The sequence below is a fragment of the Xiphias gladius genome, unplaced genomic scaffold, assembly GCF_016859285.1.
Source record: "Xiphias gladius isolate SHS-SW01 ecotype Sanya breed wild unplaced genomic scaffold, ASM1685928v1 HiC_scaffold_1473, whole genome shotgun sequence".
Lineage (NCBI taxonomy): Eukaryota > Metazoa > Chordata > Actinopteri > Istiophoriformes > Xiphiidae > Xiphias > Xiphias gladius.
In genome coordinates this window covers 497,051-524,895 of record NW_024401803.1, presented here as the reverse complement: position 1 = coordinate 524,895, position 27,845 = coordinate 497,051, and the positions used below count along the sequence as shown (strand labels likewise).

Sequence of the window (27,845 nt, the reverse complement as noted above, 5' to 3'; positions counted from 1 at the left end):
TGGTCTTTCCCTGCAAAAATTACTGTCATCTCCTGTGTATTTTTCTGGGTATAAAATATAATTTAATCTACAGTTGTATTTACAGTTAATATTTTTCTAAAAAGGCTATAAATGGACATCAATAAAGGACAATGCACTAAAGGAAAGCACTATTTGGAAAAATCCAAACAGCATTATTAGAACTGTCAAGGAAAGTGACGTAAGCATGATGATGATGAAGTAAGTTTAGGGCATTAACTCAGTATTTAATTTTTTTTTATACCATGGAAAGCATGATTACAGAACCTGGTTTAATTTTGTGTGTGTGTGTGTGTGTGTGTGTGTGTGTGTGTGTGTGTGTGTGTGTGTGTGTGTGTGTGTGTGTGTGTGTGTTTGCATATGTGTGTATTCCAGGGGACAGGCTGGTGAAGGTGAATGGGGAAAGCATTCTTGGGAAAACGTACTCTCAGGTGATCACACTAATCCAAAACAGGTGGGAAACTGGTGTTTATAAATCCAATTTTATGGTCCCATTTGACCTCTTATTTATTTAGTTAATATATGTTGATCTTTTTTTGCAGTGAAAACATTCTGGAGCTCTCTATTATGCCAAGAGATGAGGATGTGTTGCAGTTGGTAAGTGTGAGTATGATCTTTCTTTTATTTTCACTTCTTTCCTTCTTTTCACCTTGACACTTTATATACAAGTTAGCTAGGCCTTTAAAGTAATAGCATGGATTGTGTATCTCTGATAAAATAATCTATCCTCTTATTGAAGTTTAACCTCTGAAAATTTTAAATGTGCACCGTCAAAAAAAGAACTGTTCTATCATCATTCGGAAAACAATAAAATTAGTATGTACAGATGGGTTCAAAGGAATACATAGAGGGAGGCAATTTAACAACCAACACAGAGCTCATTAAATTATATTATTTATAAACAGTTTTTATCTTATTTTTTTTAATACACATGCAGAGAATGAGTATCTACAAACGTTAGTTGATAGTTTTCTAGTCAGCTTAAATAGTCAACCTTGTGTTCGACCTTTTAAAGGATAAGATTGGGGATATATTTACCTTCCTGTCCACAAATCTCATATGCAGAAGCAAACCAACACTGAAGGCCCCTACTAAATAAGTATTGTGTTTGTATCAAAGCGTGATATATCTTCATCCTCTGAGCTCCATTTTTATCCAAAAACAGTTAAAAACACAGCAGTGTATTGCACTGGATGACATCTTCCTTTATTACAATGAACACATACTGTAGTTTATTTTGATTTAATCCCAAACACACTATCTGCTGCCCCAAATACTCACTAGAGCACCAAATGTGGATTAAAATAGTCCCCAACAAATGCACTATTTCCGTCTGTTTCAGTAACTTTCGTTAAAAACTACAGCATTCAGCTGTTTAATGAAATTACTTAGCCTTTTTTTTTTTTTTTTTGGTAATGAAACTATATATTTGTTAGGCGTCTTTGTCAGGTGTCTTGGGTAACTTCGAGTCCAACTTGTTTGGAAAGTATTGAGAAATGGACTAACGTATTGTTGGTTTTGGCATTTTAATGGGATTTGTTGACAATGACAAAAGTATAACATAATGCCAGCCTTATCATTTAAAATTTGATTGAAGTGAAATTGATATTGCAACACTTTTTTATTGGCAAGTTTATTTTTATAGCACTATTTAATTATAGTGCTTTATATAAAGTAAGGAAATGCATTATTATGATTGTTACTGTAATAATAACTATATTTTTTAACTTAAAAAACAATTGAACAAGTGAATGATAAAATTAATCAAAGCAGAACAGAGTAAAATAAATAAAATAAAAGTAGAAAAAAAAATAGACAAGTAATACACCTTTGATGCAGTAATAACTGCCCTTAACATTATTAAAGTAAATAAAGTTCCAGTGTTGTTTGTACAATAAGGATTAAACTTTTATAGGACAAACAGAAAGAAATGTTCCTGCACGGTGCACACTGTACTATCTGCCTCACTCTGCCCTCTAGCTGTTCCTGCCATCTTTGTTCTTTTATCCTTTTTGTCATGTTTTACATTGTGCCCTGACCATTCCTGTCCTCAGGCGTACTCCGAGGATGCCTACCTGAAAGGCAATGAGCCATATTCAGGCAAGGCCCAGAACCTCCCTGGGCCTCCGCCTCTCTGTCATCCTTCCACTAACCCCGGTTCCACAGTCCCCCAGCCCAGCTACAACTTCCACAGTCTCCTGGACAACTGGCAGTGCCGATCTGGCCACACCACCTCACTGGATAACCACGCCCCTGCTGCTTCTAACCCAACCTCTGGCTGGCCCGGGAGTCCTGAGGATTCCAGTGGCCACTTTCCCCTGTCAGGGAGGCACTATGGCCGTTGCTCTTCAGCCATCAGCGCACTAGACTTTCACTTTGCTAACCACAACGCTGCCATTGTCTCTGCAACACTGCCTCCAACAAGGAAGAGCAGCCTACCAACCTCTGCCAGCACCCATGCCGACACCCTCTGCCACCAGGCTCTGTCTGAGTGGTACTACAGCCAGGCTGAGGCTGCAGAGCGCATGTCCCCCTGCTCGAGTATTTCTCGGGATTGTTTAGCGGAGCTGGGGTTGGCACTCAGCCCTGGACCCACATCTGTCCCCACAGCGTCTTCAGAGAAACGCAGAAGAGAAACCCTCCTTTACCACCACCGGGCAGCTGCTGCATCCCATGATTCCTGTTGGCTAGGTGGCTTGGGTGGTGTATCCGGACCAGGAAGCCGGTCGTGCTCAGAGGGCCTGCTTGCAGCTTATGCCAAATATGAGCACAACTATGGGCGTTCTGTGGAAACGCTGGCACAAGCCTCATCACTGGTCTTACCACGATTTGAAAACACTTCACAAAGCTCCCAAATGACAAAATTCAGCAAGCAGATAGACCAGAAAGCCTCAGCAGGGCATCAGCACCAAACCACAGTGACATCCCCCATCACAGCCTCCTTCACAGTGCTTCCCAGTAGTAGGCAGTCAGGTCAGCAGGTAGCTGAACCCCAAACAAGGCGAGTAAAAGATGAAAAGCTGTTGGGCTACAAAAGCCAGAGTCCTTCTTTATCCCACAAAGTTAGCCACCTCCTCCAGCAGTTCCATTCCTTCAGAGAGCCCAGCTACAATAGCCCCCACCTCAACTGGAGCACCGGCAGCAGGAGCAGCCCTGCAGATAGTGAGGGAGGGGTGGTACCTAGGCCCCAGTCCACACCTGCCTTGTCTGGGTCAGAGGAGGAGAGATCCCAGCTGGGTGAGGACAGGGAGATCATCTCTCCCATCTCTCTGAATCAAGAGGTGGTCCTTAGGCAGAAACCACCTTCAGGCCACCGGATCCACGTTCAGGCTCTTCGACATCCCCACTACACCACACATCAGGAGTCACCAGAGCCCCCTGGTTTGACACCTTCACCAGGGACCCCCTCTCCTGTCTCTGTGGGGCCTTGCCCCAACCGCAGGGCCAGTGGTAGCCTGGCACAGCATGCATATGACTCTTTGTCCTCTATTCCCTTCATAGGTTAGTGACCTTTCCTATGTAGCAACTGACTTTATACAGCTACCTCAAAAATGTTCACATAATACAGTGGAGCATAACACATTTTTGCATTCATTTGTTATTATTCTAGAAGTGGTGTAAAATTCAAAAATGTCTTTCTGCAGATGATATTACACTGTCTCTTAAAAACAATTTTACTGGCATTTGAATTCATTAACAGGCACATTTCTCTATGGTTTTATTATGTATGTATTATTATGTCGTCTGTTGCTACAGAGCTCTTCAACATTTCACTTAATTTATGTGAGCATTTAGAAATTTACCTTTTCTTTTTGTGTTTCTATCCTTTTCAACATTTTTATGTGTTTATACTTCTATGAGTCTGTGTATGTTATATACATGTAAACATAATGAGTTTTCTGTATGTGTTTCAAACAGTGTGGATGAGTGCTGATTGATCTGGTCTGTCTTTGAACCTTTACCTTCCAATATTTGTATACTGTTTTAGTTATTTAAACTATTCTCAGAAACAGAGCTGCTCTGGAGGCAGAAATAATATTATAGGCTCAGTCAACAGGCCAAATAATACTAGTTTTGCAGGGTAACATCACTGTAGACCGAAGCCTGGTTAGAAAGGTAAGGAGTTTGGGAGGGGAACTGTTGAGGCATACCACTATTATATATATATGTATACAAACAGAGAATATGCAGGCTAATTCAAACTGAACACTAGCCTGTAACTATGTGGGGTTGAATGCCACAACCAAAACTGGAACTTTAAAGCCAGACAATGTAACTTTTGAAAGAAAAATAACACATACTTCCTCTAAGAAATGAAAAGTGAACTCTTTCAGTACACACAGAGGTTGTGCTGCTATAGCCTTACATGGTCTGGTATGACCAGTAGCTCATAGATAATAAAAGCTAAAATTAAGAAAAGCTTATTGCTTTGGAACTGACAATAGTGAGACAGTTCACTGAGCAGAAAAGCAATGTAAAGGTTCCCAAACCATAAACTCTCCTCCTCCCATTTATCATCAATATTTGGCCTAAGGTGTTTTGGTACCAAGTACACTTATTAATCACCCTATGCTTGAACATGGTGTTTGTTATGGCCAATTCATGGCTAGCACAGAAGTCTAATAACAAAGCACCTAGGTTCAGATCAGGCAGGCCACTCCTCCCAATCATGCTCCTACGGGTTCCTCTATTGTTGCCAACATAAGCGCTGATTTTATTTATATATAGTGTTCAGCCATTTTTACTCATCTTTTTCTATTGCTCTTCTTTCAAAGTGGGAGATATTGTAGTTAGTAAAATCTGATATCTCCGAGTGGATAACACAAGAAGCTGACTGATGTGAACAGTTTTTAAAACTCAGATGCTCAAAATTATGGTCTTTAGGATGTGATGTGAACACACACGTTTGTTGTGTTCTGCTTGCTGTCCCAGTCCACTCTCAGTCAGGTAAAGTAATAATTATGTCTTTCAAGATAGAGAGATAGATGGATAGATGGATGTCACTTGATGGAAATTGTCGTCATGGCCATCCTGGGAAATTAAATGAAATTCAGTCTGCCATTGTCCTGCAAATGCCACTTGTGGGCACAGTGGTCACCATTCAGTAACATGTACATTGCATTGCTTTAAAAAAAATTCCTGTGTTTTCCATTTAGATTTGTCAGTTGGCTAATTTTCTGTAATTCTCCTTCAACAGAGATATATCTCCAGAGTAGCTCTGCCTCAGACAGATGTTTTAACAAACAAAGCCGTGCCTGAGGAAACTCTCTTTTGTCCTATCAGTGCTTAATCTCTTATCTCTCACCCCTTGTTGCATACCTGTGACGATGACCTTACAGATGAGCTCACCAGTCCTAGTATTGACCTACAGGCTGCTATGTACCAGCCTGCTCTGTGGTGTCCAGTTCCCAGGCCTCCACTATGGCCACCCTCACTTCCAACTCTGTCTCCCACACCCTCTCCTTCTTCTCCCTCTCCGCCTTTGTCTGAATTCATTCTTAGGACTGCAGTGAGTCTCACTCACCTACTCAAAATACTGAAAGGCTTTAGAGAGGGCTTGACCAATATACAGTATGTTCTCCACTATGTTTGAATTGGCACTGCCAAACCCCACTGCTAGTGTTTTTGAGTCAATATGACAAGCAGTTATGTAATTGCTTTTTTGGGAACATTGCAGTGTGTCGGACAGTGGTCGGCGGGGGAATGGGGTGGGCTTGCGACCGTAAATGACAGCAAAACACAGCAGAGACTCTCACCATGAGCTGAAATTTAGCAAGTACACATAAATTAGGTAAATAAAATAAATAAAATATATATATTTTTTTATTTTAAATTTTTTACGTTTTTTTCTTTGGTTTCTTGGGAGGACGGGGGGGGTCCATTGGGGGGATGGGCTGCGCCCCCAAGGCAATGGTAGAGGAAACAGTGGACTGATATATTTGTCTAGCCTTAGCCTCAGACTCATCTTAAAGAGGTACGGTGACATTTACGATTTAAGAATTCATTCAGTTTTTGGAAAATAAATCTTCGGTTTGGTATTGCACAAGGCTTTAAAACTATTATACCGTTGAGCTTGGCTATGCAGATGAAATCAGTCAGTAATGCAGATCACAGCTGAAACAAATTTAGAATGCTTCTTTGCTGCATTTGGAGAAAATGTTTCCCCATCGTTTCTAGATTTTCATTTAAAACACTTGACAACAAAGTGACACTGCATGCTGTTAGCACACTCAGCTAAAATGTATTGAAAACCTAAAATGAAAATGTCAAGGTATTCCTTTAATATGCTGTATGAATGTTTAATCCTTTAATTCATCCACCTGGCTAATGTTATATTAATCATTCAGAGTTTGAAACAGCAAATCAATCACTCATCTTCTTGTCAGTTCACATGTCACAACAATACATTGCATGTTTTCAACCCTCTGTGTTGTTCTCCTTCTCTCTTTTCTACTCTGATTTGTCTCTTGTCTCTTCAGGTAGTATTAAAGGTCGTCGGTCCTCTTACCTGCTGGCCATCACCACTGAGAGATCCAAGTCCTGTGATGAGGGGCTCAACACCTTCAGGGAAGAAAGCCGTGTCTTCTCGTAAGTCAGACACTCAGATGACACTCAGACAAGCTGCATTGTTTACAGAGAAGTCCACCTTTGTAGTAAATAGTCTCAGAAATGTACAAATATACAGTATATACCCCAACATTACATTGACAAACATCATTTAGGAGCGGATTTTTACTTCACTGTAGATGTAGCTTCATTAAGATTATTAGTGTAAAGTCTTAGTAAAAACTCTGTTCTACTTCTTAGAGTTTCACTTTTTGACTGTTGTTAGTTTTTATAACTTATGTTTACTGTATATAATATATATATTTCTCTTCTGAAGAAATAATTTCTTCAAAACACAGACACTGTCTGCACTCTAGAATGCTTTTGTTGTAACTTGTATGTTTTCTGTTCCACAGCAAACTACCAAAAAGGGTCAAGAGCTTTTTCACTGATGGGGTGAGTTGTTGTAATTATTAGACTTGACCACATGTACAGTATACAACAATACTGAGTACACCCCTTGTCAGTATCACTGAAATGTTAAGTAATTACAAATCCTGTCCATTTTAATACAGTTTCATTTGTTTTGAGCTGAAGTCCAAGAAGAATGAAGCCAATTAATTTGAAAAACAGAAATGTTGACTCATTAAGAAAGGTCCGGGGGGTGTGGGCATAGTACAATACAGGTACCAAATAAAGATGTATAATAATAATGAGACTAATAATAAAACTAATAATTACAATAATAGGGCTAATAATAAGATTAATAACAAACTAAATATAATGGAACTCGGTGCATCATGGGAAGTCCCCCGGCAGTCTAGGCCTATTGCAGCATAATTAGGGGGTGGTTCAAGCCAAGCCTGAGCCAGCCCTAACTATAAGCTTTATCAAAAAGGAAGGTTTTAAGCCTACTCTTAAACATAGAGAGGTGTGTGCCTTCTGGACCCAAACTGGAAGATGGTTCCACTGTATAGGAGCCTGATAAATATTCTACTTTTGGAGACTCTAGGAACCACAAGTAATGCTGCATTCTGGGCGTGCAGTGTTCTAGTGGGGTAATACGGTACTATGAGCACTTTAAGATATGATGCTGCTTGACCATTAAAGGCTTTGTAGGTGAGGAGGAAGATTTTAAATTCTATTCTGGATATTACAGGGAGCCAATGCAGAGAAGCTAACACAGAAGAAATAAGATCTCTTTTCCTAGTTCCTGTCATTATTCACGCTGGAGCATTCTGGATCACCTGTAGAGTATTTAGGGGTTTGTTGGGGCAGCCTGATAATAAGGAATCATACTAATCCAGCCTACAAGTAACACAAGACATTATGATGATTTTAACAATGTTACTTAGGTGAAGAAAGCCAGTCCTTGAAGTATGTTTTATGATTGAGTTAAAGGACATATCCTCATCAAAGAGAACTCCAAGATTCCTAACGGTAGTGCTGGAGGCCAGGGCAATCATTAGATAATGTGTTTCTGAGTTGTTGGGTGCCAAGTACAATAACTTCAGTTTTTTCAGAGTTTAATAGCAGAAACTGGTCCTCCAGGTCTTTATGTCCTTAAGGCATGCTTGAAGTTTAGCTAACTGATCAGTTTCATCAGGCTTCAAAGAAGTACAAATGGGTATCATCTGCATAACAATTGAATTTTAGGGAGTGTTTCCTAATAATATTGCCTAAAGGAAGCATATATGAGATGAATAGAATTGGTCCAAGCACAGAAAAGATGGAACTCTGTGACTAACTTTGAGTATATGGGGGATTTATTGTTAACATTTACAAACTGAAATTGATCTGATAAATAGGACTTAAATCAACTTAGAGCGGTTCCTTGAATGCCAATTAGATGTTCCAGTCTCTGTAATAGGATTTGATGGTCAATAGTGTCAATTGCAGCACTAAAATCTAACAAGACAAGTATGGAGACAAGTCCTTTGTCCGTTGCAATTAGAAGGTCATTTTTAACTTTCACCAGTGCTGTCGCTGTGCTATGATGGACTCTAAATCCTGACTGAAAATCCTCAACTTAAAGCTGTTCTACTGGATTTCAAGTCAGGGAACATACCTGGTCAGGTTATAGTTGTCCTTTGTTTTCTTCTTTACAAACTGTTGTGTGATTTTTGCAGTGTGTTTGGGATCATGTCATGTTGGAAAATTCCTCTCCTACCAAGCTTCTTGAGCTGGGAGTCGTCTTTTTATTCCGTATTTGGGTATACAAACCTGCATTCAAAGTGCCATCTATAAATGTCATCTTCCCTACACCTTTAGCACTCATGCAGTCCAATATCAGCACACTCTCACCTCCATGTTTCACGGTCGGCACAATGCAGTCACTGTGGTACTCCTGGCCAGGTCCGCACCAAACATGCAGGACCCCATCTAATCCAAACAAATTTATTTTGGTTTCATCAGAATAAAGAATGTGCAGCTGACATTCATCAGGCTTCTTTTCATGGTCTTCGGCATAGTTTAACCTTGCACTTTTGTGCAATTTTTTGAGCAGTGGTTTTCTTCTTGCGCGCTGTCCATAGAGGTTGATTTCATGCAATGTCCACTGTCTGATCAGTCACTGAAATACCAGTTTCCCCAGATAATCCTTGTGCCAAGTAAGAAGCACTTCCTCATGTGTTTTTCATTGCAAGGCTGTGTAAATAGTGAATTGCTTGATGTTGTGCGTGATGTTATTTTCGAGGATGGCCACTGGAACTTCTATATATACCTCCTAACCACTGCTGCGACTGTGTTTCACCTTATGTTAAGTAGCCTACTGATGCTCTTTTTACCCTCTCCCATCTTTATGAAATCTCAAATTCTGGATTCCTACTTGTACAGGCTGTTCCTTACCATATGGAGCCATGTTGCATTAGACAAAACCCAGGCCAAAACTGAGGAAGCTGTGGTGTTCTCAGGTTCTTTTATAACATTGTTCATGCAATCATCCTTAATTGGAAATCACAGGTTTTATAACTTTTGCTGCATTGGGGACACGTAAACTGACTTTTCTTGCATTGACATTGTACTTTGGGGCCTGTATTTTCAATATAGTCTATCTAACCTGTTTGTTTATAATTATATATAAGATAAAACACCCTACACTTCGAATTGAAAATAATACAATTACTGTGAAATGGTACAATTTTGAATCATTGAACATTTTAGTGATGCTGCACAGGGGTGTACTCAGTTTTGGTGTATACTGTACACGTACTTTCTATTTATATTTTGTAAGTAAACAGTGAACAATGTGAATTCTTTAATAACTCATTATGTTTCAGTCCCTGGAGAGCCTGCGAGCTCAGGAGGAGGCTCGGTCCAAGCGCCACTCCACCTCTGAACTGGGAACCATCACTTTTAGTGACGTTCGCAAGGAGGGCTGGCTACACTACAAACAGATCCTCACAGAGAAGGGAAAGGTACAGCACATAGCATGTACACACCCATTGCAAGCTGATTGGCCCTTCAGTAAGCCATACCACCCTAAGCTACTGTTGATATGCCTGTCAAGCTTTCTAATTTGGTATTGATAACAGTAAATTTACCACTTGAAATCTATGTTACTCTTTTCTCAAACAATGGGTCCTTCACGTCAGAGAGACGTAGACAAAAGTTTACTTCTCATTTTTAGCTAGTGACTTCATTTTGCTGGTTGAAATGTCCACTATCACCTGCATATTTTATCAGCTGTAGCTGCTGTAGCTTGTTGAATCATGTTCGTTGATTAACATTAACTTTATGAGTTGGTTGAAAACTTTGTCTCATTGGGATGTCTTCGGCTAACTGTGAGCTGGGCTTCAAAAGCTCAGGCAGTCATATTGAGTCCACATTTACACCCACATGGCATACTCTCTCACTGTAATATATATCTAATGCACTCTTCTGATAATAGCATTGTACTTAAGCTGTTAGTGGTCATGTCATTCACTTCCTGCAATGAGTGCTGCCACACCACTCACCTGAAAGCACATCTTTTTGGCCTGTGGAAAAACCAAACCTTGACAGACCTGCCAAGTCAAGTTACATTTGCTACCATTGCTGTGATTGGAAAGTTGGTGTTTGGGTGAGGGATTTAGGGAAGAGTTAATAACAGGGTTTCTTTTTCAAAATTTCATACTAAAGGTATATTCCTGTTTGTGGCTCTTCTTGTTATAGAAAGTTGGTGGTGGCATGCGGCCATGGAAACACGTTTTCTCTGTGCTTCGTTCCAATTTACTCTTCCTCTACAAGGACAAGCGAGAGGCGGTCCTTCATGGGGCAGGGGCGGGGCCCGGCCAGAATGAGCATCCCCCAGTCAGCATCTACGGCTGCCTGATTGACATCGCCTACAGTGAAACCAAGCGTAAGCACGCCCTGAGGCTCACCACGCAAGACTTCTGTGAGTACCTGCTGCAGGCTGAGGACAGGGATGACATGCTGGCCTGGATCAGGGTCATCAGGGAGAACAGCAAGACCGACAGTGAGGTTAGAACTTCATACGTAGTTAGTCTTATACAGTTTACACAAACACACACATACTGAACTAATTCCTCCTTTTCATATATCCCAGGAGATTGGTTTCTCAAGACAAGCTCTCATCAACAAGAAGCTGAATGATTACAGAAAACACAGGTCAGCACGGTGAATTATATTTAGTTAACGTCTGTCCCTTACCTTTGTGTAATCAGGAGTTGCTGTGGCTCTGGGCGATAATCTGGTCAGAAACAAATATAGCTGCATACTGCGATTCTGGGTTCAAGCCCTTTTGCACTTAACAGAAGGAAAAAGTGCAGTTGTCAAAAATTAAAGCCGCGAACAGCAACAAGTGAGTTTCAGGCTTCACAAAGCTAAGCAAAGTCACTTCAGCTAGTTTAACTCTGTATAAAGAATAGGTGAGAACAAGCAAACACTTGTTTCATCATCACAAAGCCTCCAGCATTTCAATATTTGCACACATTCTGCCATTTGTCCCCCCTTCATCACATTTGAACGAAACTCTGTGTGTATGTTCAGGAGATAGCATAGGAAGTCTCCTGAATTTTTTGACCTTATTTACAGCGCATGAGCCGATCTGGCCGATTAGGCAAATTTTTCACGGGAAACACTTTGCATGATTTCCAGTTATTTGCCGAAGTTTCGTGATTCTAGCTCGTTCCAGCTTACAGCTATATCGGGAGAAAAAAAAATTAATAATAATAATAAACTGACCCCTTCGGGGGGCTTAAACACTAATAACTTGAACTTCATTCTCCAAAAACCAAGAATAACACGGCAGCATATGGAAACTATTGAAAATATTAAGACCTGAATAAGAATGCACAGTGCATTCCTGAATTCCTTTGAAACCCCATCCTCAAAGAATAACCTTAAATCACAACATATTTCATTTTTGACCATCTTTTCTCTCTCTTGGCGCAGTCTGACAGGTAACAAGCCTGATTCCTCTCCTAGAGTCCACCGTATGATGCCTCCCTTCCTCCTGGCTAAGACTGACAACACCTTAGTGAACCGCGCCTCCAGAACTGGTGGGTACAAACATTCCTCTGCTTAATGTTCACCAGCATACAACAGACTGCTAACTGTTGGTTAAAAGCAGCAAAGTTAAAACACTTAGATTGGTGTTGCCTTTTGGCCAAGCTAGCTGCATGGTTATTCAGCCCTTTGGTACAGACTGAAATATCTCAACAACTATTGGATGAATTGTTGTAAAGTTTTGTACAGACATTCATTCATCCATTCACAGACTTTGGTGATCCTCTGACCCTTCATCTAGCACCACCATGAGGTCAAAATTTCAACTTGTCCAATACTGTCCAATAATGACCAAATAACTGCAAAACTAGCGACATTCCCATCAGCCTCAGCTGGACTGTGTTTAGTGCTATTTTACATCTTGAAATACTGATTTTAATGATAAATAATCCATGAACAACAACAAACAAGTTCTAATTTCTGCAATACATGTTTCATTATTTGCTTATTATCTGTGTGTGACCTTCTTTGCCCACAATACTGGGCCAAATTGCCCCAAATATGTATGTATAATTTATTAGTTTAATATTTAAGGAGAAAAATAAATACTAGGAAATTATCTAAACTATGGTTTCTGCCTGATGAACAGTGAATAACCAGTTGGTGTGCCTGAATAGACAATAAAATGTGTTCTTAGATAAAACAGTCCTTGTTAGCACACAGAAAGTTTTAGTTTTGTGTCCAGTGATCCTTGTGGATGAATTATAATCATTTTGAGAATACCCTGATTTCACTGTCACCATAAGATATTAGTCACAGTCCCAGACACTGGGAACGGTAACACTTTAATTTCAATGAACTTTGATGTCAAAGTTATAGTTGGAGGATGGATGGTTTTTCTGTAGAACCACCCTGTTGTCAGAATGTCTGCTTTATCATTAAATTTGTGAAGCAAAACCAATATTCACCTACAGCCACAGGAGGTGCTTCACAGAGCTGCTAGTATAGCTGTAGATTCCTGCTGTAGTTATTCAAAATCAAATGTTGGTCAGGTAGTGATGTTAAACTGTCAATTTTATAAGTCAATTCTAAGTTATTTTTACATGTGAATATAAATATTAACTTTAAGTGTGTGTGTGTGTCGTCAGATGACAACAAGGCACTGTGGGGCATCAACATCATGAAGAAAGCCAAGAAGACGGGCAGTCCAAAGGCTTTTGGTGTGCGCCTGGAGGACTGTCAGCCTGCTGTCAACCATAAAGTAAACCCTCAATGTTCTATAATGAGGCCAGAAATTAACAACTACACCAACAACATGATTCATAGCACAAACATAATGTGAATTCTACTTCGTCTTAATAACTCCATTTATTTGTAGACAAAATGACAAGACGAACAACATAGTCGATGGGGTTCAAAGTTTCCTCTTCATTTTCATATTCATTAAAGTTATACTGTGTTTTGTTCCAAGAAATATTCTGTAGATACTTAGAATAAGCTGGGCTATTTGTATTTTCCCTTATTTGTTAAAGCATTAATACAAGAGACAGAGAAACTCAAATTCAGTGAAGGAATGTGAATTTTCTCATCAGTTAAAATTTCAGTTTTTTGCTTATCCATTCAGTAATTTACATAAAACAGTCCTGCTGACTGATTGAGAGCATAGCCTGCACGACTAATGTAACCATAGTAACATTTACAGAAATACCATGTCCCAGCTCCAGCACTGTACTTGACACACACACACAAGATTGGTATCAATCTTCTCATCTCACTCAGAAAAAAGTGTACAAGTCGATTTCACAAAATGTTGAACTATTCCTTTTAAAGGATAGCCAAATTTCTCCAAGTTGATAATTTTTATCATGTGACAAAAGGCAGTTTTAAATTGAATGCTGCTATTTAGTGATACTATCTAAATATGATATGACTAATGGTCTGGATATTTAGATGCTGTTACATGCCCATAGGGCCCTTCAGTCAATTAGACTTGTCAGATTGATGTTTCTGTAGGCTGACTGTGAAAGTAACAAAGGAACATAACAGTCTAAGGTCTCATAGCTTGGATTGGTTCAAGTATAAGCAACTTTTTTTCACATTATAAAAAGACAGAGCATGATGACTATATGAGAAATGTTAATAAACTCAGCACATCAGTTCTATTAACTATATTGATTTATAGATCATTTTATGTCCAAGTAGAAAATTTGAAAAGACACAACACAATGGTTATTGAAGTCATTTTCTACTTTCTATTTTGCATCTCTTTCCTTTCTGTCCGTCCTCTAACCACACCTTTCTGCTTTTGTTAATTATACTCTTCTTCCCTCCTTGGTTACTTCTTTTTGCATCCATCAACTTTTCTCTCTTCCCCCTTAATGACCACAACTCTTGACTCATTTTACTCTCTCTCCACAGTTTGTCCCTCTGATAGTGGAGATGTGTTGTGGCGTGGTGGAGGCAACGGGTTTGGAATACACCGGCATCTACCGGGTGCCTGGGAACAACGCCATGGTGTCCAACCTTCAGGAGCATCTAAACAAGGGCATGGACATCAACACTGCAGAGGAGGTTTTGAGGACACGTTGCTTAAATGAACGGAAACATGCTCGACTTAATTACCCAGTTTTTAAAAAAAAAAAGAATTATCTTGTATGTCTTAGCTTGCGTTATAACTAACCAAGGCTGTAGTTTTACTTTAATACCAGAAATCATTTTGTTAGGGTAGAGGTCTTGTTTTTATTATCCTAAACCAGAAACACTAAACCCTCCCTCTGTCTGTCTCCACAGAGATGGCAGGACCTGAATGTAATTAGCAGCCTGCTTAAATCATTCTTCCGAAAACTGCCTGAGCCTCTGTTTACTGATGGTGAGGCCAGCCATTTCTTTATTATGAAGTGTAGCATGATCCTAATGAAGTATAGTGTATAATATAAAAATATGCATGTTGTTTGCATGTGGAAATCATACTTAATGCTGAAATAGTTATGCTTTTATTTTAAAAAAAAACATTCATTGTATGTTAGTCACGACACCTTCTCTGCCCACAGACAAATACAGTGATTTCATTGATGCCAACCGGATAGAAGACGCAGAGGACAGACTGAAGACCATGAAGAAACTAGTATGTGTAAAATGGCAGTAGAATATAGAGCGATGAATATGTTTGTCATAGATTCTCTCTATTTCATCTTGAAATCTTCTTCTTTGCTATACCCATTTCTTGCTTCCCTTCCTTCTTTATCCAGATCCATGACCTCCCAGATTACTATTACCACACCCTCAAATTCCTGGTGGGCCACCTCAAGAGGGTGGCAGATAACTCTGAAAAGAATAAGGTACCTAACCCGCTCTAATTAGCAGTTAAGGTTTTGTGTTCTGTGGACAATAATGCAGACATGACATAATTTTGATGCTATTCTTAGATGGAGCCAAGAAACTTAGCTCTGGTGTTTGGTCCCACTTTGGTGAGGACGTCAGAGGACAACATGACCGACATGGTCACTCACATGCCTGACCGCTACAAAATAGTGGAGACACTTATCCTGCATGTAAGACCCAGCATTTTTTTAGTGCAAGAAATACTGTACCATTTTAAGTAGCCAGTCTTGTATTCTGTGTTACGGTAGTTTTCATTTACAAACAATTTACAAGTCATTACTGAAGTCACATTTTCAAGACCCTTCATACAGTCTTCATTACGAACATTCATCTTGGCCAAACAGTTAATCTCACCTCCAAAACCCACTCAAACCACCCAAACATGAATACATGTCTCAAAATAAGTTCATTAGACTATAACACTGGCAACAATTCTCACTCAGAAAACATTCATTGTCACTCATAACACACTGACCTAAAAAACAATAACAATGGAGTATTACATATATTATGAACTTTGATCTCTGAGGTTTGAATGATTTTTGACATAAATCAGTATTTCATTATAGAATAAAACATTTACACTTTATTGACTGTACTAAAGTGTATGTAACAAGAATGGATCAGAAATGCAGCAGTTTGCTTCAATATCCTTTATTTTTTCTATATCTTTGCATATAGTAATTTGCTTGTGATGATAAAAAGTTGAACCAAAAACAAATTCTTGACAATCAAGGGCTGCAATAATAATTACAAAACCCCCCCATCAACGACGTTTATAGTATAATCACTCATACTGCACAGTACTGTGAGGGTTCTAGTCCTCCCTCTCTCTTGCTTTTGGCCACAAGTTCTCATCAACATCACATCTTTTTGTCTAGCAATGCATCTTGGAAAGTATCTTCTAGAATATCTAATCCAAACCTGGCAGTCTTCAGGAGAAGAAATTCAGAGATTCAGATTCAAAGATTCAGTGATCCTAATTGTCCCTCCACGGGAAATGTGGTTTACAGTAGTGGGCAAAAAACATAGAAACACAACATACAAGAGGACGTTGTACATTTATCACAACAGTTACAGCAAACAACCATATAAAAAGGATGTATCTGTTCGTTAAAAGTGTCAAACCATTGGAATGGCAGCCATAATAAAATGCTGCTGAGAAGTGCTGTCAAGGTTTAGTACAAATTACGCGCATTTATTGCACTTGGAACAAAGGAAATTTTAAACCTATTGCTTTTAACCCTGGGGGACCTGTATCTCCGCCCAAAAGGGAGAAGAATTAATTCCCCCAAGAGTGGGTGGTCAGGGCTGGCTAAGATAGGCAGTCCCTTCCTCAAAACTTGACTGTCATAGATATCTGCCAAAGAAAGCTGCTGCATGCCAACTATTTTGCAGGCTACTTTAACAATGTTGGACAATATAGTTTTGCACTTTAAGGTTCCCATTCCAAGAAATCCAACAGAAGGTTAAAATGGACTCAATAAAGGATTTATAAAATAAAGCAATCAGTGTCTTGTCCACATTAAAAGTACTCAATCTTCGCAGAATTTAAAATCTTAGCCGGCCCTTTTTGCAGATGGCGATGTGTTCAAGATCAAAGTTCAAGTTCTCGTCAGTCACTGTTACCAGTAACTTCTAGCACGCAACCATTTCAACAAGTGAGCCGCTGTGGCTCAGGTGCTAGAGTGTGTTGTCCACTAACCAGAAGGTTGGTGGTTTGATCCCCGGCTCCTACTGTCCACATGTCGAAGTGCCCTTGGGCAAGTTGCTTAACCCCAAAATCCTCCGATGTATCATCGGTTTATGAATGTGTGTGTGCGTATAGAAAAGTGCTGTATGAATTTGTTTAGGTGAATGTGGAAGTAATGTAAAGCGCTTTGAGTGGTTGATAAGACTAGAAAAGCACTATGTAAATGCAGTATATTCTGTCTCTCTCTCCTGTGGGGATCCTATTGTAAAACACAAAACAATCAAGCAAAACAAATGTATTTCAAAATTTTAGTACATGTAAAACAAATAAACATACTGTATTGTACTGTAATTATAGTTCAATTATCATTGAAGGACTTGTACTATTGATTTGGTTGCACCCTTAAACTGGCCTCTCTCTATCATTTTGAATGTGTTTTTAACAGTTTTGAAAACTGATAGCATTTGAAAAATGTGCTGCAAATAGTGTTTTCCAGGTGGTGGAGTATGAATGAGAAAAGAGTTCATGGATTTTGGAAAATGGTCATTTAATGCATTTTGTGTGAAAGTAATGACAAATGATTCACTGTTTGGTCCACATAGACTTCTGTTTTGCAGACTGTGTGAAGAGTTTTGACAAGGTGACTTCAGTGTTGACCAGTGCACTTTAGCAATTGAAAAAACTATGTAGTGATACTGTGTTTCATCACTTCAACAGTATGACTGGTTCTTCAGTGATGGAGAGCTTGATAAGGAAGAGGAGGTATGTTGTCACGGTATTTCATGAATACAGTACAATTGGTTGTAATCAGATAGCCTCATCTGTACTTTTATTTGGGGTATTTCTGGGTGTGTCTGAAGGCTCCAGAGGATAAGCGGGACATGCAGCCTGTGCCCAACATTGACCATCTGCTGTCCAACATTGGCAGGCCGGGCATGCCAGGAGAGGCATCAGGTGAGGAGGAGCCATAATCCAACACTGAAGTTATAATATAATCTGTGACATTGTGAACTTTACATGTTCACTATGAGGGATTCAATTTATCTATCTGATTAACTGATAGCCAGTTAAAGAAAAAAAAAAACTTTTTCAAATCTATTCTGTTCTTAACAGCATCTCTGAAAAAAAACCTGAAATAAGTGGCACTTCTATAAACTGTTAACCATATATTTTATGGTAGTGTTGCAAATTGCAAATATGTTTGAATTAACCCACTGGGACCCCCATAGAGCAAAAATGAGCTTTGATCCTTCACTGACACTGTTTGCCACTCCTCTCTGTGCATTGTGTATGTATTTGTAAGTAATTAGGGCTAAAACTAGTGATTATTTTCATATTTGATTTTTCTACTGATTATTGTCTCAACTAAGCAATTAAGTATATAAAATGGCAGAAAATAGTGAAAACATCAATAATTTTGCAGTTTCGCAGACCCAAGTAGACATATGTCTTTTTTTTGTCCGACCAACTAAACACACACATATTCTGTGTATTGCGATAGAAGAAACCCAGAAAAAAATACGATTTTAGAAGCTTAATCAGTAAATGTTTGGCATTTTTTCTTAAAAAATGACTTAATCCAGTAATACCCTAAAATGATTATTCGGGGTATTATTTCAGCTCTATTAGTAATGTTTGTGGCAACTAAATTAGGCAGAAATGTATTTAGAAAAAATCACCATGTAAGACTAAAAACTACATTTTAACACAAAGAAGAGATCTTAAGGTTAGGTAAAAATGCAGGTGTTTCCTTAAGGGACCCATCAGTTTAGTTTATAATTTGCATTAATGGTGCATACAGTGATAAAAAAATCTGAATTTAATTAAATGACCACAAACTAATAGCCACAAAATGAACCAGGGTGCTTCAGGCCCCCTGCAGATCCTATGGCAGTTGCCTGCATGCTCAGTGGGTAATTAGTTGGCTTGGAGGGAGTGAGCGTTCTCTTTCATACAAAGACTCTCTCCACTCCTTTACATATGTATGTCCCTGTATTGTTGGGAAGTGATCCCCCTGCTGTGAGGGTACGTGGATTCTTCAAGACACACCAGCTTACCCAGCTGATTGTTTGATCTCCACTTGATTGACTCAAGTAGAGATCAGACAATGCAGTGCAGTGTGGGACAATTTGTGTTGTGATTTTGAAAGATAGAGAAAGTCTTAGAAACCTACCTGGGTTGTAGTTTCCCTAGTTCTACTACCCGTTTCTGCACTGCCTCTGGTGGCCTCCCAGTGATGGAGCTTCTATCTCCCTTCAGCTGTTGTTTTCTGGTGGTGTCCCAGTTGCAGCTGTGACCCCCTATAGCGGCATTCAGTATCGCTTGCAGATGAACTAATGTGCCAGCAAGGACACTCTTATATGGGTTGTGTGTTTCTATGCCAGTAGAAGATGGACTTTATAAGTGTGTGTTGTGTTTGGGATATCAACATGCAATATTGTTTAGAGAAAACCCCCAGTGATTCATGGATTGTTTTCTAATGCCCACTGCCACTTTTCTGGAGTAAATAAATTGGGAACTTTGCTGAAGCCAGAAGTGAAAAAGGGAAGTGTTTCAGGCCCTAGCAGGTTACCCTGCTTTACCCTATTCTTAGGCCTACAGCAGACTGGCCTCATATTAGTTCCCTCCCTCTCCCCACTTCAGTTATGGAGGAGGAAGGTTCAGAGGACGTGGATGTGGAAACTGTTCTCCTCTGGGGACAATTAATTATCATGTGGGCACCAAATGGCAGGTAGAAACTTATTAGCTTGCCATTTGAAGAACTCTGGATGTTGTCCTCTATGAAAACCGTAAAACGTTTGCCCCTCATTAGGAGGTGGTTGTGGGGGTTTGCCCGACACCAGTGCAGGTGTCCTGCCTGCCTGAATTTAAGACTTGGGGCCAGATGTACTATCGGCATTGCACAGATGTGACACATTCTGCGTGCTTCCCGGCAGGTGCAGCTGAGTAACAATTAACACTCTCATCCCTGCAAAAAGACTGAATATGAAATGAAACATCAACTTCTGACCCAGACTTTGAGACTGAGAAGATTATCTTAAGCAAATGTTTCTTCTCTGTACTCTTAGGAGCAAATAAACATTAGCAGTGATAAAAATATACTGTGTATGGAAACATTACCTTCATCAGAATAAAATCCAGGGAAAAAATATTACAACACTACCTGCACTAATAACAGTGCAGCCACTTGGGGGTGGGTGGAATAGACTGCCTTTGTAGAGAGGAGCAAGGCCTGATAATGGGTTAAACGGCACACACAAAGGCATTCATCGTGTTGCACTAATTTGTACACTGTTATTGAAGATTTTCTACAAACAACTGAACACAGTTTAACACACAAAACATTGATAAGGTTAAGGTGAAATATATTGTAAGTTACAATATAGGTGACAAACAAACCTTATCACAACAAATCAAAGGAGAGTCTCTCATTAGAAAGAGCCTTACAATCATCTTTTATAGTGTTTCATGAGACAAAGAACTTAGTTCCAATTGGTTATCTTTACTTCTACCCAAACACATCATCCATAGCCAAGAAAAATATATGATGTTCATGTGCTGTCCATGCACTGGCCCTAAATTAAAATTGAGACAAACATAGCTTGGCTTATTTCCATTTATGGTAAGGCTACAGGCTGCTCCATATGTAGTCCCCCCTGGACTCATAAAACATCTGTTTAAGACCTCTGGGAGAGACATTGAAACTTCTATAGGAGCATCACCGAAAGTAAATAAATGATAAACCAACTTTTCCTTCACCAGAGACGAAAATTGACTGATGTAGTTGTGTGAAGAATGAAATAAAGAACTCGAGAGAGGTTCAAACCACGCCTACTCACTCACCTATGAACACCTGACCAATTTCTGCATAAAATGGGCATAATTTTTGATTCTGGAAAGTTTTGTAAATTGCCATACAGTCTCCACAATTCTGACTTAGGAAAGGTGTGGGTAGAGGGGTTTTCAGGTGCTGTTGAGTGGTCCATCCGTTTGATGCACACCTTAGCCCCAGAGAGAAGCGAGAGACCTACAAGGATGCATAAACCTTCCTATCTGGGTCTTATGGAAAATCATCCATTTGCTTGTCTAGATCTGGAAGTTTTACCTCTCTATTTTGCATTATCTCAAGGGAACATAAGAAACAGTCTTTAGTACAGCTCAGGGAAAAGAGCTTGGCATGAGTATGACTAATGCTAATTAAAACCTCTAATACTTAATTACTTATAAATCTAACCTATGCTCTACATTCTGTATTCCTAATACTACGAGTTGGTAGCCAAGTCAAGTCAGACTCAACTCTGTGTCTTTCTTTCCCTGTAGATCTTTGTGTTATTTTTCCAGCTTTTATGTTTCTGCCTGTGAATACTCATTTTCTCAATTTCTCATTTTTTCCGGACCTTTCTGCACTTGTTTCCCCTAGCTGACACAGTGGATCAGCCTCTTCGGTAGGAACAGGTCTTTTCTTTGTGTTTTTGTGTTTGGTGTTTCTATTGCGCTTGGATTGAACCCCTCATTTTCTTTATGTCAGTCTTGACATAAAGAAAACCAAGTTTGGTTTCCCACCAGTGTACTATAACCGCTCTGCCTTGATGGTGTTAAAGACAGATTCTAGCCATTTTTGTTACTTAAAGTAAAAACTTAAAAAAACAGTAACGGTTGTTTGCGTGATTTTAGAGACTAATCCTCAGGTCATGGCTAGAGTTCTCCTGAAAGGTTGCGTGAATTTAGAGACTAATCCTCAGGTCATGGCTAGAGTTCTCCTGAAAGGTTGCAGGACTGGTAGTGTTTGCTGTGATTAGTCAGATATCACAACTTTGTACCACTCCTAACACTAATACTGCACAATGTTTAATGATATAATGGTTCTGATCCACATCTTATTCTTTTCTAATAGATTCCACCACCAGTGATTCACTTAAGTCAAAGGTAAGCACGAAATACCTCATGGATTATAAATAATGAAGTACAGAGTTACCATTATTTGACTGGGACTTCAACCTTTCAGCATTCTTTGGGCTCCAAAAAAGACTTGAACGCCAGAGACTTCCTGCCCAAGTCCATCATCTCTGCTGTGACCCGCAAACGTAAAAAAAGCCTCAGTACCCATTTGCTGGGCAGCAGCGCCGACGAGGACTCTGAGCATGAGCCAGTCAAAGCCAGCAGCTACAGGGGAGGGGGGGGGGTGTGTGGCGAAGAGGAAGATGATAGAGGAGAGGAAGAAGCAGCCAAGGGAGAACATATCATTCCTAAAAAAGAAAAATGGGATGAAAAGGGAAATGGGTTGAAAGATGGAGAGGCCCAGGAGGGAAATGATTCACTGGTAGGAGGAAAAGAGGCTGAAAAGGACGTGAAGAAAAAAACAGGCAATGGCACAACAATTTTTGAAAGGGAGCACAGGGATAGAATGACTTTGCCGGGTACTCCACTGCAGGTTCGCCCAAACAGCTTTCTCCACTCACACCATCAAATCCATGCCACATACCCAAGACCTGTGATTAATCCTCTTTCCCACTTGAGACCTGACAATCTGGCAAGAGAACGCACCATGGTCCCTTTCTGGATTTCTCCCGACAGGCTTCCCAGCCTCTACCAGGCTTCCAGCTTTCATGGGACACAGCAGCCAGACTGGAACCAACTAGCACCAGTCCGCTACAGGAAGACCAGAGGTGGGAGGACGAAGGCTATGTCCATGAACCTGGACCTTGAGCTAGGCAGGAATGAGGACAGAGTCAGAGGGTGGAGAGCAGAGAGGGTGGAGGTGATCAGAGTCATTGAGGGTCAGCATGAATGTGTTGTGGTTCCTCAGGGATCAATTGTAGGCCCCAAGGCAATTCGGCAAATAGATCCTCTCCCTAGTCTTGCCCAGAGGGCTCTCCCTCTCCCCTCCTCAGCACGGATAGATCAGAGCTTCCCAGGATCTTCCACTGTGGTTCTGAGGAGATCGGCCCTGGATCCGCGGGACAAGATGAGAGCGTGGCGTCGACATACAGTGGTAGTTTAACTTGACTGTTTCATCTGCTAATGCAGAACCAAGTATTTGCCATTTACTCACTAACACTGGATTATCTGTGTCACTGTTTCTAAAACCAAGTGTCCGTCATGGACAATTCTTTGACACTGTGAACATCTGTTGAGTTTCATTCCAAAATTAGATCATCACCATTGGAAACCTTTGAAACTCACTCTGAAAACAACACAGAAATTCTACTGTTCAGCTACTTTTGAAGCTGTTTTGATCCTTTACTTACGAAATGACTGTAGATGTAATTATCAATGTCTTTATATACTTTGCAAAGAGTATCGGATTGAATACAGGGAATTTTGAACCTGGTATTTCCTTTGAAATTCTCGCCAAAATCTGAACATGTCTCTGAGAGAAAATACCTGCGGAACCCAGAATTTAGAAATAAGGCACAGTTACACCAGAAATTGGCACAGTGAAGTTCATCCTTGAGTCCCTGTGAAATAGGTGGTGCTAGAAGCTTGGTGACGTAGTGTGTACTTGCAAGACCGAGTTGGTGAACTATTGTAGCTTGCAAGCTAACAGCTCACAAGCTAACCAGCCAGGAACATGATAGCTTTAGTCAGTCACAATAATTCTCTGAGCTAGGTAGCTTGTTACTTGACTGTTATTACTAACAGTACAATATGTTCACACAGTTTATAACGATCTACAAAGCATCCCCTTTCTGTGGAGCATTTTACTCTTGCAGAGAGGTTGAATAAAAATAAACTACAGTAGCTTCCACTGTTCTGGACTTCCCAGACTCTCCATTCCCTCAAAGGTCAGAATTCCCAAGATGGTTTACTAGTGGTCAGTGGTGCAAATTAAAGTATTTTGTAGTAGTCTGAAAGTAGTTTGCAGATTTACTTCACACCTATGCGATCCATCAACAAATTGCAACATCTCCGTTTAAATAAATTAATTTTGCTGCAGAAATTTTTATTTCAAATGCTGGTGTGTTTGGGCCTTTACAGCAATATAACTGGTAATACTTCTCATCTGGCCTAGTTTCCTCCCCTTTTCATGCTAATATGACAATTTACAGTTTACATTTTTCAAAATCTGTAAATGGACACTATGCAGAGTGTTCAAGAAGTGCTGCATTTAGACATGATGACCTCCATATCAAAAAAGAGGGCTTTGGCTTTGTGTTTTTCCATACAAAGATGGTGTATGTTTAAGAGGAATTGTTTTGATTAAGTATCTATACTTCTTATTGAAAATCAAACTTCCTTAATGGCGAGAAATCCAGGGAATGATATATTCCTAGGAATTAATCCTTCTAAAATGACAAAATGACCTTAAACCCTAATGAACATCAGTTAAAGCCACCGTGTGATTAAAACATCTTTCAAATTATTCTGATGAAGTTGTAGAAAATTTGAACAATCCTGGTGAATTGGTGCAGTCATTGTTTTACAGTGTCAAAGCAAGGAAGTTTGCAGTCCTAAACATAGTAGCTTTAACATATATTTTTTAAAGTTTTGGAATTAAACCCTTCAATTGTAAACTTAAATTGATGAATGATGATAATAAATAAGGAGAAAAAAATTAGAGAAAGAAAGCACTAAACATTTGAAATTCAACTCCAGAGCCCATTTGCTGATGATCCAGCTAACCTTCACCGGCAAACAATTCAGCAGAGTCATCGGCAATGATTTTCTTTTTTCAATCGACTGTGCTGTTGGTGTCTCCCCCCACTGGATTTCACTCATGATATCTTTGATGGTATCCACATGGGCAAATATCACTGTGCACTAATGCCGTTTCAGTTTACTTCTCAACCCTTTACTCTCTTCCACATCCTTCTGTGGACTTACAGGGAACTTCAGTGATCCATAGGAGCAAAACAAACTCTCTCTCTGGACAATGTGACTTGACACTTCCATGGTCTAAAACATGCATGCATGGAGTCAGTGACATATAAAAATATGCAAAGCGTAAATGTCCAACACAAGCTTGTTGTACTTCCCTTTGTGTGTGTGTGTTTCGGAGAGATAGGCCAGAGTTTTGAGGATACTGACGCTTGTTTAATCAGAGACTGTTTTTTAGGCAGCTATGTGAAGTCATGCCAAAATTCTTTATTGTTCTATTTGGGTAGTTGTACAGTATGAACAGTATGGAAACGTGGTGAGCCAACACAGAGAACTTTAGTGTTACTCCAGCTGATACATTATATTAGTTTTATAAAGATAGCATTGTCATTGGAGAAGATTAAAGTGGGCAAATAACCTCTTTAAATCCAAACCTTACCTAGTCTTACCTGAGTGATATTTTTGCATTTTTCCTGTTCACATTTTCAGTGTTTTGCTCCCTTCCCTGAACTTTAGAGTATGAAAAAACAAAATGGAGTTGAACCCAACTGTAATGCCAACCACTGTCGTGCAACCAGACTCCGTGTTGGTCAAAGTCATATTTTAATTCAGTCTTTCCTTCTCTCTATCTGTGCCCTTGTGCATGTACTATTTTATAACAGTTGTACAAAGCCTTGTTAAGTTAACCTGTGTATATAAATATTATAAATAATATAATAAATTATTTGTTTTGGAAATCATTCTGTACGTATTTATTTTTATCTAACTAAGGGCATAAATGGGTTCAAAAGTAAATATGTGTCCCACAGTATATCAATAATCATACTAAATTGAATGTGGAGAAAGACTGAAGCCTGTAGTGTCACAGTAATGTGGTACCACAGTATATGCAGAGGAGGTCGTAATGAGACTGAAAAGGTTTCGCTCATTAAGAATAATGATCTGCGTGGATTGTCCCTCGGTCAACCAAATCAACTACTGATATCATGAACTTCATCAGAGTTAAACAGAGAAAGTTTATTTGTCAGATTTCACTGAGATAAATCAGCCTCTGCACAAAATAATATTTGCCTCCAGCTGCTGACAGGAATCCTTAAGCTTAAAATGGCATTCCACAGACTTTATAAAGAAAGCTCTGCAACAGCCTGTAAATCAGTAGTATAAGGTCTTGATAGGCTCTGACAGAGGTTTGTCTAGTCATATCAAATAACCTTCATAATGTCATCAGCGTTACCTCAGCTTGGACCTGGAAAATTTATTACAGAAAGCCTTAAAGTTAAAAACTTTAGGTGTGAAGCTGAAAGATAGCAGCTGCATTATGGGAAATGTAGGATGTAACAATCTTGGTGCTTGACATATACTGGGGACTAAAATTCTGCCTCTGCTGCTTCGTCTTTGATCATTCTTCTAAATTTTTTCTCGAGTCCCATCATTACAGAAGCGAAGTGTAATTTCTGTAGAAATGCTTTTAAAATAAGGAAATGTGTCCACCACGCTCTCTGACTCTCATTTCATTAGTTGGCTTGTTTTAATTCAGTTCTATGTGCATACAAATAAAAAGCCTAAATGTGAAATCTGAAATCAGTTATGTCAAATATATTTGATGAAGGCAGTAGCACATTGTTATTCAGTAGGACTTCATTAAAAACAAAGCCCTGAAACCTTAAAAAAAATGGATCCCTGGTTCACTCACTTTACCTATATATAGTTGCCTATATATACATAACCCTATCTATAAAAAAATACAGTTTAATACCTACCTAGTAATTATACAGTGGGATTAAACTACTTTAATGTTTAAATATATATTTCTGTCATTTGCATTGTATTAATATCTCGATTTGATCAAAATGTATCAGTTTTATTTTTCATAAGGTATCAGTATAACCTAACAGGGACTGTTCTCTATATAAGTTGTGGCTGCATCAAACTGAACTTATTTTAACATATAGTAATAAGCTCTCTAGCTACCTAACATTGGGTTTACGATATTTTCTCATGTAATACCAGTATCATAGAGACTGTCAGTCATACAGTGGCTTCATAAAGTATTCAGACTCTTTCACTTTTTGCGCACTTTGTGCTGTAGATTTAATTGTAAACTTGATCAAATTTCCATTTTTGCCCATAAGTCTACACTCCATAACCCATTATCACAAAGTGAAAAAAAGCTTTTAGAAATTTATTAAAAATCAAAAACTGAAATCTCTCATTTTCAGGAGTATTCAGACCCTTTGCCTTAGCACTCCAAATTGTTGTCAGGTGCTTCCTGTTTGGTTCAGTTATCCTTGAGATGTGTCTAGAACTTTACTGAGTTCACCTGTGGTAAATGAATTGATTGGATATAGATTAGAAAGGCACAAACCTGTGTACAGTATATGAGGTCCCACAATTCACACAGCATATCGGGACAAAAACCAAGCCCTGAATCCAAGGAACTCTTTGTAGACCTCTACAATAAAACTATAGTTAGAAATAGGTTAGGGCTATGGCATCAAACCATTTCTAAGGCTTTGAGTGTTTCCAGGAGCACAGTGGCCTCAAAATTGTGAAATGAAGTTTGGAAACACCAGAATTCTTCCTTGCTTGCACATGGGGGAATGCTGGATCACTGTAAATATAATTATAAAGACTATGGTCTATCCCTTCTTTATATGAAAAGTGCCTTGAGATCTTCTGTTATGATTTGGCGCTATATAAATAAAATTGAATTTAATTGAATTTAATTCCTAGAGTTGATGTCCCAGCCAAACTGAGTAACCAGGTAAGAAGGGCCTTGGTTAGGGAGGTGACCAAGAACCCAACAGTCACTCTAACAGAGCTTCAGATGTCCTCTGCAGAGATGGGAGAACCTGTCGGAAGAACGACCATCTCAGCTGTACTCTATCAATCAGGCCTTTATGGCAGACCAGATAGACAGGAGCCGCTTTGAGTAAAAGGC

The 27,845-nt window shown here is 39.4% G+C and overlaps 1 protein-coding gene across 7 annotated transcripts in view; it reads left to right on the top strand.

Moving 5' to 3' along the window:
- Positions 1-25,657, top strand: part of arhgap23b (Rho GTPase activating protein 23b) — a 102,194-nt gene extending 76,537 nt beyond the window's left edge. For 2 of the 7 annotated variants that reach the window (XM_040123027.1, XM_040123024.1), the window contains exons 5-23: positions 394-472; positions 561-621; positions 2,073-3,519; positions 6,498-6,606; positions 6,981-7,020; positions 9,843-9,980; positions 10,717-11,025; positions 11,111-11,172; positions 11,959-12,065; positions 13,161-13,273; positions 14,431-14,583; positions 14,803-14,881; positions 15,063-15,136; positions 15,261-15,350; positions 15,438-15,563; positions 17,804-17,848; positions 17,947-18,040; positions 21,981-22,012; positions 22,092-25,657. In XM_040123027.1, coding sequence (XP_039978961.1) covers positions 394-472; positions 561-621; positions 2,073-3,519; positions 6,498-6,606; positions 6,981-7,020; positions 9,843-9,980; positions 10,717-11,025; positions 11,111-11,172; positions 11,959-12,065; positions 13,161-13,273; positions 14,431-14,583; positions 14,803-14,881; positions 15,063-15,136; positions 15,261-15,350; positions 15,438-15,563; positions 17,804-17,848; positions 17,947-18,040; positions 21,981-22,012; positions 22,092-23,087 — 4,154 coding nt within the window. In that variant the 3' untranslated portion in view covers positions 23,088-25,657. The remainder of the gene's footprint in view (positions 1-393; positions 473-560; positions 622-2,072; positions 3,520-6,497; positions 6,607-6,980; positions 7,021-9,842; positions 9,981-10,716; positions 11,026-11,110; positions 11,173-11,958; positions 12,066-13,160; positions 13,274-14,430; positions 14,584-14,802; positions 14,882-15,062; positions 15,137-15,260; positions 15,351-15,437; positions 15,564-17,803; positions 17,849-17,946; positions 18,041-21,980; positions 22,013-22,091) is intronic. The other 5 variants (XM_040123030.1, XM_040123025.1, XM_040123028.1 and 2 more) reach the window with 4 other exon arrangements.
- Positions 25,658-27,845: the final 2,188 nt, after the last annotated feature.